The 13,251-nt window shown below is 32.9% G+C and overlaps 1 protein-coding gene across 6 annotated transcripts in view; it reads right to left on the bottom strand.

Moving 5' to 3' along the window:
* RICTOR (RPTOR independent companion of MTOR complex 2) overlaps positions 1 to 13,251 on the bottom strand; it is a 135,055-nt gene that overhangs the window by 4,687 nt on the left and 117,117 nt on the right. For 2 of the 6 annotated variants that reach the window (XM_030814005.1, XM_030814011.1), the window contains 13 exons: positions 12,985 to 13,094; positions 12,146 to 12,233; positions 10,832 to 10,924; positions 10,342 to 10,448; positions 9,551 to 9,780; positions 7,069 to 8,077; positions 6,713 to 6,784; positions 4,637 to 4,814; positions 3,849 to 3,933; positions 2,873 to 3,106; positions 2,294 to 2,449; positions 1,823 to 1,946; positions 225 to 363 (listed from right to left, as the gene is read on the bottom strand). In XM_030814005.1, coding sequence (XP_030669865.1) covers positions 225 to 363; positions 1,823 to 1,946; positions 2,294 to 2,449; positions 2,873 to 3,106; positions 3,849 to 3,933; positions 4,637 to 4,814; positions 6,713 to 6,784; positions 7,069 to 8,077; positions 9,551 to 9,780; positions 10,342 to 10,448; positions 10,832 to 10,924; positions 12,146 to 12,233; positions 12,985 to 13,094 — 2,625 coding nt within the window. The remainder of the gene's footprint in view (positions 1 to 224; positions 364 to 1,822; positions 1,947 to 2,293; positions 2,450 to 2,872; positions 3,107 to 3,848; positions 3,934 to 4,636; positions 4,815 to 6,712; positions 6,785 to 7,068; positions 8,078 to 9,550; positions 9,781 to 10,341; positions 10,449 to 10,831; positions 10,925 to 12,145; positions 12,234 to 12,984; positions 13,095 to 13,251) is intronic. The other 4 variants (XM_030814007.1, XM_030814008.1, XM_030814009.1 and 1 more) reach the window with 4 other exon arrangements.

Here is a 13,251-nt window from a genome sequence, read left to right on the forward strand (position 1 = left end):
GGCTAATTAAAAAAAAAAAAAAAAATTTGTAGTGACACAGTCTCACTGTGTTGCCCAGGCTGGTCTTGAATTCCTGGGCTCAAGCAATTCTCCCACGTTGACCCCACGAAGTGCTGGGATTGTAGGCATGAATCACCGCACCCAGCTATAATCTGTATTTTAGTTCAATTCAAACACAGAATTATTCTTGGAAGATAAATTTGAGAAGTACTAATCATACTTACTTGTAGAAACTGTACATCTTGAAATAATTCTTGTATGAACCTCCGACACGGAAGTCTGAATGTGCAGTGTGACAGCAAATGGGAAACCTCAGAGTAAAGGCATATGTCATCAAATGTTTGAGGATACTTCTCCTTAATTCTAAAATAAAAGATTATGGTGTGATGAAAACTGTAATCATGATGTATCTATTTTTCCTCCAAGGTATCACTTACTTTAAAAATAGATTTCCCTACAGATATGGATTAGATGGCATACTTGGGGTGATGACTTGAGAATATAAAATATTAAATATTCCTGTCACACACTGAGACATTCTGAGTTTGGGTTTTTTAAAAAATGATTATCAAAACCTGAATACTTCTTGTAAAGTTGAAGCATTTTTTTCATTGGCATGAGAAATTGCAAAATATATTTATCAGCCTAGGATGATTAAAATATGTTCAAAATTAAGTTTTAAAATAGAAATACATCTTTAAAGTTAAGTTATTAACATCCCTGACTGGGCTGTTTCTTTGGATACTTCAAATAGCAGCTTTTAGCTAGGAGAGCACCTCAGAATCAGCTGGGAGTTGGGTGGGTGACCAGTTAAGGGCCCGCTCCCAGAGCTCCCGGCCCAGAGGTCTGCTGTGGGACCCTGATACCTATGTAGGACCCCAATACCTGTATCACCCATTAAAAAAGCCCTACAGCTGGCCGGGCATGGTGGCTCATGCCTGTAATCCCAGCACTTTGGGAGGCCGAGACAGGCGATCACCTGAGGTCAGGAGTTTGAGACCAACCTGGCTAACCTGGCGAAACTCTGTTTCTACTAAAAATACAAAAATAAGCTAGGTGTGGTGGTACACACCTGCAATCCCAGCTACTCGGGAGGCTGAGGCAGGAGGATCGCTTGAACCCGGGAGGCAGAGGTTGCAGTGAGCTGAGATCGCACCACTGCACTCTAGCCTGGGTGACAGCGCAAGACTCCATCTCAAAAAAAAAAAAAAAAAAAAAAAAAAGCCCTACGGGAGACCCTGAGGTGCATTTCTTTTGAGAAACACTGCTTTAAATAAAAAGAAAAAAATTAAACCAAGAAAATATGACTTGTTACATGTAAGCCCACTTTCCTCAAACTTTTTGGTCTCAGGACTTACTTTCTTAAAAATTACTGAGGACCCGAAAAAGCTTATTTTTGTGTGGGTTATAGCCACCATTAACTACTATATTAGAAATTAAACTGAGAGAATTTCCTAACATGCATTAATTTATTTTAAAAATAAATCCATTACATGTTAACATATATTTTAATAAAAATAACCATTTTCCAAAAGTAAAAAAGTGAGAAGAGTGACATTATTTTACATTTTTTGCAGATCTCTTCAAAAGTCTGGCTTAATAGAAGATAGCTGGATTCTCATACTTGCTTCTACATTCAATCTGTTGCCATATGTTGTTCTGGCTGAAGTATTAAAGAAAATCTAGCCTCACACAGGTATGCAATGCAGTTTAGAGCTACTGATGTAAGTTAACTAGCCTAACTTTTGAAGTATTTCAAGTATCTTTTCTCAACTTAAAAAACAGAATAAACAAATAATACTTATGCACATAGTTTACTCACGTTAAAAGCCCAGTCTCATGACATTTAGTTGAAACTGAACTACTCAAATTAATGACTAATCTTAGAACTTCTTTGCGAAGGAGTATACGGCACATTGGTGTATCATCTGGAATTGTTTTAACACCTGAAAAGATTTCAGGGAGGGAGAAGTTAAATATTAGCTATATCACAACAAAAATGATTAAAACTCATGAAATTTATTTTTAACCTTCACCTAAAGACCTAGAGATCAATTATATATGATCTGCCAATCATTTTGGGAGCAAAACTCTAATAAAAGCAGATAGCTAAGAGGCTCTATGTCAGTGGGTGATACAGGTGCAATATTTAACAGTGTTAAATTGCTTCACTAAAATGGACGTTATTATTGTTTTGAGACAACTTTAATTTATAGTATTTACAAAAAACAAAACAACCAACTAGTAAGAACAGTTTTACTAACAGTGATTGGATTTGAATCTGAAGACTCACCTAGTAACAATTCTGTGCTTTTGGTGCTGCTAGCTGAGCCTTCTTGAGACACCCCATCACTGCATCCAGAAATCCCCGAAAACTTAGAGGGAACCACTTCTAAGGGATTATGGATAGTCTGCTCACACCAATCAGAATATGGAATATCTTGAAAGTCTGAAGAAAAAAATAATTATTTCAATTAAAGCACCATAACGGCTTAATTCCTGTGCTTACATTGCATACTAAAAAGAAATAATATAAAATAACATCTTCTCTAATTGTGTGCAATATACCAAACACTTCCAAAACTTTTTTCCTCATAGAAAATGAAAATAACTATAGCATGCAAAGGGCCTGGACAGGGCTGTTCACAGTGGAAAAGACCTAGTCCAGGGATCTGTCAGACTCAGGCCCCACTGTGACGTGGAACCGCGAGAGGATCAGCATCTCAGCATAACATAATTTGGCATATCATTGTGCTGCAACTCACCAGCTGGGAAACTCTGAATTAGAATACCAAAAAGAAATTTGGAAAAGTAAACCAGAGAACTTTTAGTCATCACTAGGTTTTTCTGAATGTGGGACATGATCACTTACCTGAATGACTACATATTGCACTCAGTTGGTTGCTGGGCTGGAAACCCAGAATTTCAATACAGACACAATAAAGGCAGTTATCATCCGTATGTTCCTGTAGTCCAGTGTCTTCTGTACTTTCTAAAAACAGAGAGGCATCTGAATGGATTGAATTCATTATTTCCGTAAGACTCATCTGCTGTCGTAGCAAGTGAAAAGAATTTTTTACAAGACCTCCAGTTCCAGATGGAAGACCTGTGCATAAGTAAATATAAAACATAATCCAATAAAGATAATACTTTTCAAGGTAACTTAAATTACGTGAAATTTTAAAGAAAGCTAAAGCACATTTTATGACTCAAAATCTAACTGGAAAGAAAAAAAGAATAATTTGCTTTAAATTATAAAAATAAGGAAAGCCAGCAGATGTTTGTTATTTTAATATAGTGTTTTAAATACAAAATGGAAAATTGAGATTATATAATACATCATTTCAATTATCGTCAATATTTGCCTAAAGATATGTAATAATTCTAAGTATAAAGAGGCATTTGTTTAAAAAGTCATTAAGAATATAAAGCTATAAAACCTGTGGCTTATATTTACATATTAAAATATAACAGTTCGAAACAAAGAAAGACCGTGTATTTTGTAAGTACATTTCTCTCTCCTTACTCTAAACAAACAGCTATTTCCTGGATCTATGAGGATTAGTGTTATACATTGTTCATGTGCTACTTTTAAAAAACAGAAACAACTAATTTGGTTTTTATTTCCTTGAAAGGTTGAGTACTTCATTGAAAACACTAAGTCCCTCACATATACACAAAAATGTGGTTTAATTTTAAGCTGACTTTAACAATTGTTTTGGTATAATTTTAAAGTTGATCCAAAAGTGAGTCTTCCTAAATTTTTAGTGTTATCCTATTAGAAAGAACTAAGAGTTTTCTTTTTAATATAAAGAGGCATCTCACAAGTACAAAGCACAATGCATTACCTCCTGCATCATGGGCAAATGCTCTTGCACCTCGATCATCATGTGGTGGTATGTTTTTTGTCTGAAAATAGGGAATATCCTTTACCTAAAAAAGATATAAACCATGGTAAGTCCTGCTATAAAAATAAGCCCACTTTATGAAAACTGGCAAAATTAAACAAAATAAAATTAAAATAGAATTACCATAGTATATGAACCTATAATCGAGTTTACTGAAGGTTCAACTACCAAAACTTAACAAAATAACCCAAAAAGTCCTTATTATATTCTTAGTGACTAAATGGACTTTATTTTAGTGTTTATCTAAAATGTCTTTAAACTTCTAAGAAAATGTGTTCTTTAGTACTATATACCATCTAGAGATCTGTGGGTATCTCCTGGGATTAGGATCACCTTAGATTACTGGGTACCACATGTGGCTACCTTTTATGGGATAAATAGGAATGAGGATTTAAAAATGAGGTATAAGTTAAATGTGACTAAAAAACAAGTTAGAAATTTCATAAATTTCTACAGAGAATATATGGATAAAGAAATCAAATGAGATACTGATTTAATATGGGAAGAGAGGGAAGGATAATGTTCTAAGGACTAAATAAAAGAGTACAGAGTAGTTGAAAAGGGCAAAATAATTTTAATCGTAAAGTTTCTTTAAACAAAACGGTCTTAAAAATCATGCTGCCCCAAACTGGTGCCCACTCTAAATTATGATTTCTAGAAAGCAGTTACAGAATACGAAAAAAATAGGAAACCAACTCATAGGAAAACAATAAAATGTATGATAATACCTGGAATATATCATTTATATCCACTGGGAGAGCAAGACCAATGTAATCATCTGAACCCCCATATGTGGCACTGGACACCATGGACCGCACTGAGGAGGATCGTTGCAGGGTATTTTGATTAATAGGACTCAATAAATCTTCTTTATCTAATGATGCATAACTTAAGGCTTTCATGAACCTATAAAACCATAAAAAAACCACCTGCATTAGTTTCTTGATCTGTAATTTTAATCATATGAAGAAATAACATATATTCCTACCTTCATAAAAGACAAGTAGCTAGTCATGTATTAAGCAGTGTCATCTTGTTTACTGGGAACACATAAACACTTTAAAATATTAGCTGTTATAGACTGCTATGTAAAAAGGTCACCAGTAATGTTGATAGTTACCAAAAACAACTGTTACGGTCTCTCAGGTAAAGGTGAAAAGGTGGGCAATTAGAATAACTTTCAACATCTAGAAGTAAAAAAAGAAACTGACCTCAACAGTCAGAGCATGGTCCAAGGACTATCTTCATAATCACTTGAGACTACTAGATTTGGTATTTATGTAAGTAAGGATATGGGTATTAACTCTATTTAATATTATATTTATAAAAAATGAGATTACATATCATTATTTGTGTGATAATTACCTTAATGACTTCGTTATCAACATAAGATTTATGTAGCACACAAGACAGACACGAGCAAAATGGTCATTTATGACAAGAGATATCCTTGTAAAAAGCACTGATATTTCCACAATGTACTCCTTACTACTACAGATTCCATAACAAATATGATACACTGACATTTCCATAAGATACATGTTTCTCATACAGATTCTTACTTATGCAACAGACATGCTAAAATATTTACTTGGTATCTGCTGTATATATACAAGGCACTATGCAAGGTTCCACATTTATATACATTTATATGAAGATATTTTTGTTTGGAAAACCAAGTCTTTAAAATGTACAAATGTAGCCTAATATTAAATCAAAATTATTTCGTAAAACACACAAAATAAATGCTTTCTAAATAGTAGTAGCTATTAAGATTATCATAGCAAAAACCATGCTCCTTATTTCCACCCAAAAAACGCTCTTTCAAACTGTAATCTGTTACATTTCTTTGATTCCATAAAACTCTTCAAGGATTACTGGAGTGGGAGGAAAACAATTATTGGATTATTCCCCTTCCCAATTCCTATTTCAACTAGTATAGCTCCCTTTCTATCTACCTATTGGGTTTCCACAGAAATCTTTATGTGAAAAAATAATTTCTCTGCTTAAAAAACAACAATACAAAAGTTTACAACCACTGATCTAGTGCAATCTCCACCAGATGAGGTAACTGAGGCTTAGGAATTTTCAAAATTCATGAACTTTAATGCATAGATTTGTAACAGTGAGCTGTTGAGAAGTTTCCCTGGCTTTGTCCTGGACAAAGTTGCCAAAGCTAGTGAGTTCCAGATAGATGAGACATTGCTGCACAAATTCTTAAATCCTGTAAGGGTACATAATTCATCTTCTGCTACCAGGAAACCCTCTATTAAATGTGTTAAGCATTATTGAAACAAAACTGCTTAATGTTATTAAGAATAATGTAAGGGCTAGACGGATTACATTAAATAACTACCAATGATGATGATAAAAATAATAGCTAACTTTTATTGAGTGCTTAATATGTGCTACAGTATTCTAACATATATTGTTGACATATAAGTACTTAACATATATTAATCCACTTAAATAAATGTAAATGAATAATTTAAAACTAAGGAAAGTTGTTTAGAAGCATTTGGTCCAACCACAAAAATTATAGGTACAAAATTTTTTTGCAGCAAATACTGTATATCTTTTACAAGTAAAATCTAAACTGTTCACTTTAACTAGCTTGATACAATCTAAATATGGTATAGAAATCCCTGCTGAGTCATGAGGACCAAGTAATTCATTTAGTGTTTATTAGGTTCCTATTTAATAATCACAGCTACTTAAAGTGAAAATAATTTCACTGTAATTTTCAGTTATCTTTTTAAAAAAATAATAAAGAGGTCAACTTTTGGAGCCTTAAATTGACCTACCTGAAAAGGTTGTTTGTTATTGTAGGTCTTAAGCTCCTGATTCCCCCGACATGCTTCTTTTTAAAATCGATCCTTGCAGAAGCGAGAAATAAATAAAAAAAAGCTTGTGACTTGTATGTCCTTTGCAAAGCATGTATGTTTATTTTCAGGGCCTATAGGATTTTCTTCCCCCCTCGCAGCTGCAAGAATCCATTTCAAGTCATATCGGGTAACAAGGAGCTTATAGCCTACCATAGTAAACAATTATAATAGGTCAGTTATGAGGCTCACATAGTGTAAAATCTGGCTAACATTTTGTATTTAAATCTATTAAAATGCAACCATTATTGGTCACTTCTAAACATGTATTTGCTCACCTGCTTGGTGTTAATCTGGACTCAAAACTGTTGGCCTTCATGGTGATGGTATCAGTAAATAGCACATCTTTTGCTGGAGATGCCAAAGCTTCGGAGTGAGATAAGGATGGATGCATTCTTTGTTGCTGTAGTCTTTTCAGTGTAGCATAGCCAAAAGCATCTCTAGAACTTGTGTAACTAAAGTTACAATCTGCTAGACTTTTAATTGTAGCAATAGAGGGTGCTTTAAGGGACTGTGCTCTTCTAGGAAGCGTATGAGAAGAACCTGGTGGCACCAGGGACACCGAATTTGATTTGGAGAGAGACAGATGGTTAGACTGTGGCGTCAAATAGTGGCTTGTCTTAATAGTTTTAGTACTTACCACAGTACTCATGCTTCCACAGTCTGTGTCCATAGTTGCAGCATCTACACCTACTGTCTCTCGTGAAGGACTTGAGCTCATTGAACTTATGCCACTTGTTGTAGTGTCTGTATTAAAACTTTGGCTACGTATCTTCATATGTGAGCTCGTTGAACTTTCTACTACTAACCTCTCTCGGCTTGTATTTTCTCTGTGATTCTCTGTACCAAAATTCTTGGTGAATTTTAAGTCATTTTCTCCAATGCTTGGTGTACTACCAGTGTCTTCAATGTGTTTATTCCCCATAAATGAAGTCTCTAATTGTAATGTTTTCTGTACAGTGGATATGGGTGTAAAATCATCACTATGATTAAAATCAACACTGGGCTCCGTAAGTGTTCTGATTCGCCTGTTGCTTGTCTTACTTTCAGATGATAATTTCCCTCCTTTTGGATCACTGCTACTACGATGTTTTTTGTTAGGCAAAGTAAGTGAATTTAAGATACGATTCTTCACAAGTTTGCTAGAAGCAAAGAAAGGGAATGAATTTTTATCCTTTATGGGTCCAGATCGGTCATAAAATGCTGGCTCTGTATCTTCGTTGATATCAAGGAAAAATGTACTAGTAGAGCTGCTGCCAAACCGGTCATCCTCCAATATGAACATACCTATGATTGAAGGATCAATTAATAAAAGCACATATAAAATGACAAATTCATGATAACTATTAGTGACATTTCAGGAAATTTTTTTTTAGTCATCTAGAGGAAAAAATTTAAAAATAAATGGTTAAACCATTCAGCTACATGAAAATATCTTTCTTGAAACCCAGAGTTGGGACTTGAATAAAATGTAAAATTACGTAACTTATGAGAATCTCCCGTTATTTCCAAAGAAAACTTATTATAAGACCCACTATGGCACAGGTTACATGAAGTTTCTTTTGATTCTGCAAATATTCAGGATGAAATTAAAGGGAAAAAGGAGACTTGACCATGGATGCTTACTCAATTACTACAGATTCCTAGTGGTTCATCTTTAAATTACTATAGGCAGGAGAAATTCATCTTGTAAGAAATGAATTCCCAATCTTAAAATATACTTACAGAGAACCAAGTGGTAACATTTTAAATTCATGTTTAAATTATGTTTATTTCTCATTGTACCTTAGATACTAAGAAACTCATTAAATTTAGTGCCCAATTCTACTAGAAGACACAACCCAAGTGAGTGCCTAATGACATCTATAGGATTTTTCTTTTATTAACTTTTCTGTTGAATAATTACAAATACTTCAAATATATTTTGAAAGAAGGTAAAAGAAAATCCTAAGTGAACTTGCATACTGCATTACCATTTCTATATTTTGTCAATTCTAAGATGTACACTTTTCACATTTAATCCCTTCTATTTTCACACAGAATCTGATTCTAGAATCAATATGCATCTTGTAATAGTAGTATGTCCTAGTTTAATAAGCAGCACTTTTTCTTTCTTCTTCTTTTGTGGTACATAAAATATTGGTATATTTCATAATCCATAGCATCTCAGATTTGGTGAAATACACAGTCTGATAAGGCTGACACTATCTTCTTAAAAAGAAGAATCATGCCTTAAATTTTGTACACCTAACACCACTTAGCACAGGACTTAAAACCACAAGTCATTTTATATATAACTATTTTTGTTACTCTTAACAATTTCACTATTTTAAAATTTAGTGCTTCTCTCAAAAATGAAGATGTGAATATATTATCTGTTAAAAATATATTCTGGCTCAACAATCTTGGTATCTGAAAAATGAGTAAAAAGATTAAATAAAGAAGGTAGACAAATAAATACTTATTATATTTGTTTATTTTCTGTCAAAAAAAGGAGGACTGGTTCTTCTGGCACATGGCTTATTACATAACTGTAGGAATTCCCAAAAGCTACTTTAGAATATAAGGAGAGAGAACAATGTAAGCTGGTGATTATACTCTGTGTTATGAAAATATACACATTCTCCAAGAGGCTATTATTGCCAAATAATTATCTTAGACAAAAGCAAATTACAAATGTAACAAATACATTTAAATTTTAAAATTTAAATATAAATGTTAACATTGGCTAACTTTATATGAACCTGTCAGGATACTCACTCGATGGCACAGATTCACTTTCACTATTATGTCTAGAGCTGGTTGACTCTGAGTTCAAACTTAGAGTGCTTGGGATAGATGAAAGTTCATTACAGAGTTGTTCCACATCATCTGGAACCACTGGCCACAGATGTTTGCGACTATGCCTCACAGCATCCCAGTTGTGACATTTTAGAATATCACAGCCTTGTTTGGTTTTAGCTATGAGCCCAAGTACATATACACAGGTCCTGTATATAAAAGATGCAGTAAAAACAGTTATAATTCCAAGCTGAGATTTCTTAAAGCAACCACAGATTAATTTGCTCTATGTACTTTGAACTTTCTCTAAAACCTACCAAAATGGTTTTGTTTGTGGAAAAAAAAAGCTTATTAAGACTAGTTAGGAATAAATTAGCTGCAATAAAAAACAAGCAAACCTTCCCAATAAAAATAGTAATTACAACAAAATGAAAAGAACACAATGCAATATGAGCAAAAAAGATATATTAGCTTTTCTAGTATAAATCTGGAACAGCTGGGCTACTGGAATACTGGAATATCTGTACAACACTATGCCTTACCTGTTACCTACTAGATAAACTTCAATATCATAATAAAAATCAAATTATAGTAGTAAACAAGGAGTTCATTTAGATGTTTAACTTAATACAGTTAATAATCTTGTATCATTAGAACTTTCAGTGGATTAACAGTTATGCATTGCACTTAATCATAAAATACTTTCCCCTAACATCCATTTGTGAATAACAATGTCTACATTAGAAAGATTTCTGAGTTAAATGACCTACCCTCTGATGGAAAGAACTTCACACTGTTTTGCAAGTTTTAGTATATCTGGAATCACGTTTTCTTCCTGTAGCAAATTGAGACCCCAATTTGATGAGCCGACATTTCCCTGAAAGAAAAGAAATCACTTACATCAAATATATTTATAAGAGTAACTATTGCAAAAGATTTGGAAAGCTACCAAGAAACAAATTTAACCTCATCTCTGAGAGAGAAAAAATGTAAAAGCCTCCTCACGTAAAAAACATTAGGCATGAATTAATTCTAGTTGTCTTAGCAACAAAACGAAAGTCACGAAACTAATAGTTCAACCATCTATTCTTCAATATAGAGATAATACACTTAAATTGGCAGGAACAATCCAGTCTTAAATATTAATCTAAGAAGTAGTTCCAAAGAAAACAATATTTATCTATTTAGTATAAATGAAAAAAAAAAAAAACTGAAAAATCTAAAAATTGCGAAGATCTTACAGAAGTGTTTATTACAAACCAAGGCCCAAAGAGATGCTTTCAGTTTTTTAATTTCTTCCCACTTATCCAAATCTGGTGTACGAACATTACGACAGAGTTCTGTAATAATATTCTGGAGAAAGAAAAAAAAATACCATGAGTAATAATATATTTATGTATTTAATATATTCTTATTTAATCCTAAAACCAATATAATGTTTGTTTTTTGTCATTTTTGCATACTTAAAATTCTAAATAATTTTATGTAAAATTTCTTGAGAAGCAGCATTAGGGCAGGGGTTCTGAATTCACGTTCTAGAATTATCACTTATCAACTGCATGGCCTTGGGCAAGTTACTTCATCTCCCCATCCTTTGATTTCCTAATATCTAGAAGAGTGATAATAACATTTGCATCATAAGGTTTCAGGATTTAATAAATTATTGCACATACAGTGCTTATCAAAGTACTTGGCACTTAGTATTACTAAATAATCATACTTATTCTTTAAAATAGAAAGTAAATGAGTGCTTAGGTTTTATCATACTATGTAAGTAGTAACACTGAGAAAATCATTTAAATTTTTAGTGAAATTTTCAAATGTTAATATGAAAATATTTGTCCCAACAGTTTTCACAGATGTAATATAAAAACACATGAAACTATAGAGTACGTTTATGCAAAACTTTGTGCTCTTGAGATGAATACTGATACAAACGGGAACTAAATTGTTAAATAACTATCGTTCTGTCACATAAACAAATATTCCTATAACTATTTATTTCTAAAATAAGAGAAAGGTTACATTTATTGAAAACAGTTGCATGACGTATTCAGAACCATAAATGCGGTGTATGTATTATAACTCAGAGAACAACTGCTTGCCTATGCTTGCTACATTCCATGAAGTACACGAAAATAAAACGTGCTCACAATCGGCAACTTTGAATTTATTGCTCGGCAAGGATAACTTAAACTGTATCAGGTTCAGTTTAATTTCCCAATGGGTGGAAGAAAAACTCAGTTTTTCAGTACATTTTTGGAGATCTGAATTTCTCCAATAAGCTCTAAGAAAAGAACTCAGATCTTCATTGGATTGCTTATTCTACATAACAAGTTAGTTATTTGAAAGGTCATACACAAGTCAGTTAATGCATTGCAAGGCCATTAATATTTCTCAGGTTAATAAATATAGAATGCCTAAGTCAATTACAAAATAGATGAATTTAAAAGCAATTACACCACTGATATTAAAGCTTTTGAGAAGTTTTTGCAAACGTAATATTTTAGCAATGTTAAGATTTTGTTTTTTTTACTATTGTAACTACTTAAAATAAGTGAATTATGTTTTTACCTGTACTTCCAACAAATGGCAGCCTGTTTTATGGTGTACTAGTTGTCCATAAAGGTGTACAGGCAGGTAGACATGAGGACGCTGTAATCTAGTATAATAAAGATGATTACTATATCTCTTGGCTAATTTAAATATGCTAATTAGAAAAGAATTTTAATAAATATTTGATAAATAAAATTAGATACAACTCTCCAGCATAAATAAAAATATGAAAGTAACAAGGAATGAGGATTTCTTAGGTAAAATATAGGCTGGGCATCCCTAATCCAAAATGATCCAAAATCCAAAACTTTTTGAGCACTGACATGACACTGTAAATGGAAAATTCCACACATTAGCATTTAATGCAAACTATTTCATACACAAAATTACTTATAACACTGCATAAAATTATGTTTAGGCTACGTGTATAAGGTGTATATGAAACAGATTAATTTCATGTTTAGACTTGGGTACCATTTCCAAGATATCTTGTGATATATATGCAAATATTCCAAAATCTGAAAAAATCTGAAATGCGAAACATTTCTGGACTCAAGCATTTTGGATAAGTGATGTTCAACCTGTAACAGTTTATCAGATCTCAAAGCACTGGTAAGAGAATCTAGGGCTAGAAATACAGACTGGGGTGCCAGCATGGAGTATATGTGAATGCATTATCAGTAAGGATATTCAACATGCTATGAATGCCACTGAATTTTTGAGCAATTAATGCTGCACATTAAGATTCTTCCTATATCATGTAAGAAGCAGAATGTACAAAAACTCAGAAATGTTAAAAATAATTTATGATGAACTAGTTTTAAATCTGTAATTGAGAACTAGCACTGGGTACACACCTTTGGTTACTCCGACGAACATAGTTATCACCATCAACAGGCTTCCGATAAGTAGTAAGTGCTTCATTGAGTTGTTCCTCAATCAAGTCAACATATTTGGAGTTATATTCCTAGAGGATGATATTGTTTTAATTGCACATAGTATCACAATGAGTCACTAAATTTAGAATATGTCAGATACTTAGCAAAGGGTAGACAGATCAAGGTATTATGAATGCAAATGTTCTATCATATCCATAAGCTTTTGGCTCAGGTTTCAACTAGTAC

This window comes from Nomascus leucogenys, chromosome 6 (genome assembly GCF_006542625.1).
Source record: "Nomascus leucogenys isolate Asia chromosome 6, Asia_NLE_v1, whole genome shotgun sequence".
NCBI classification, from domain to species: Eukaryota; Metazoa; Chordata; class Mammalia; order Primates; family Hylobatidae; genus Nomascus; species Nomascus leucogenys.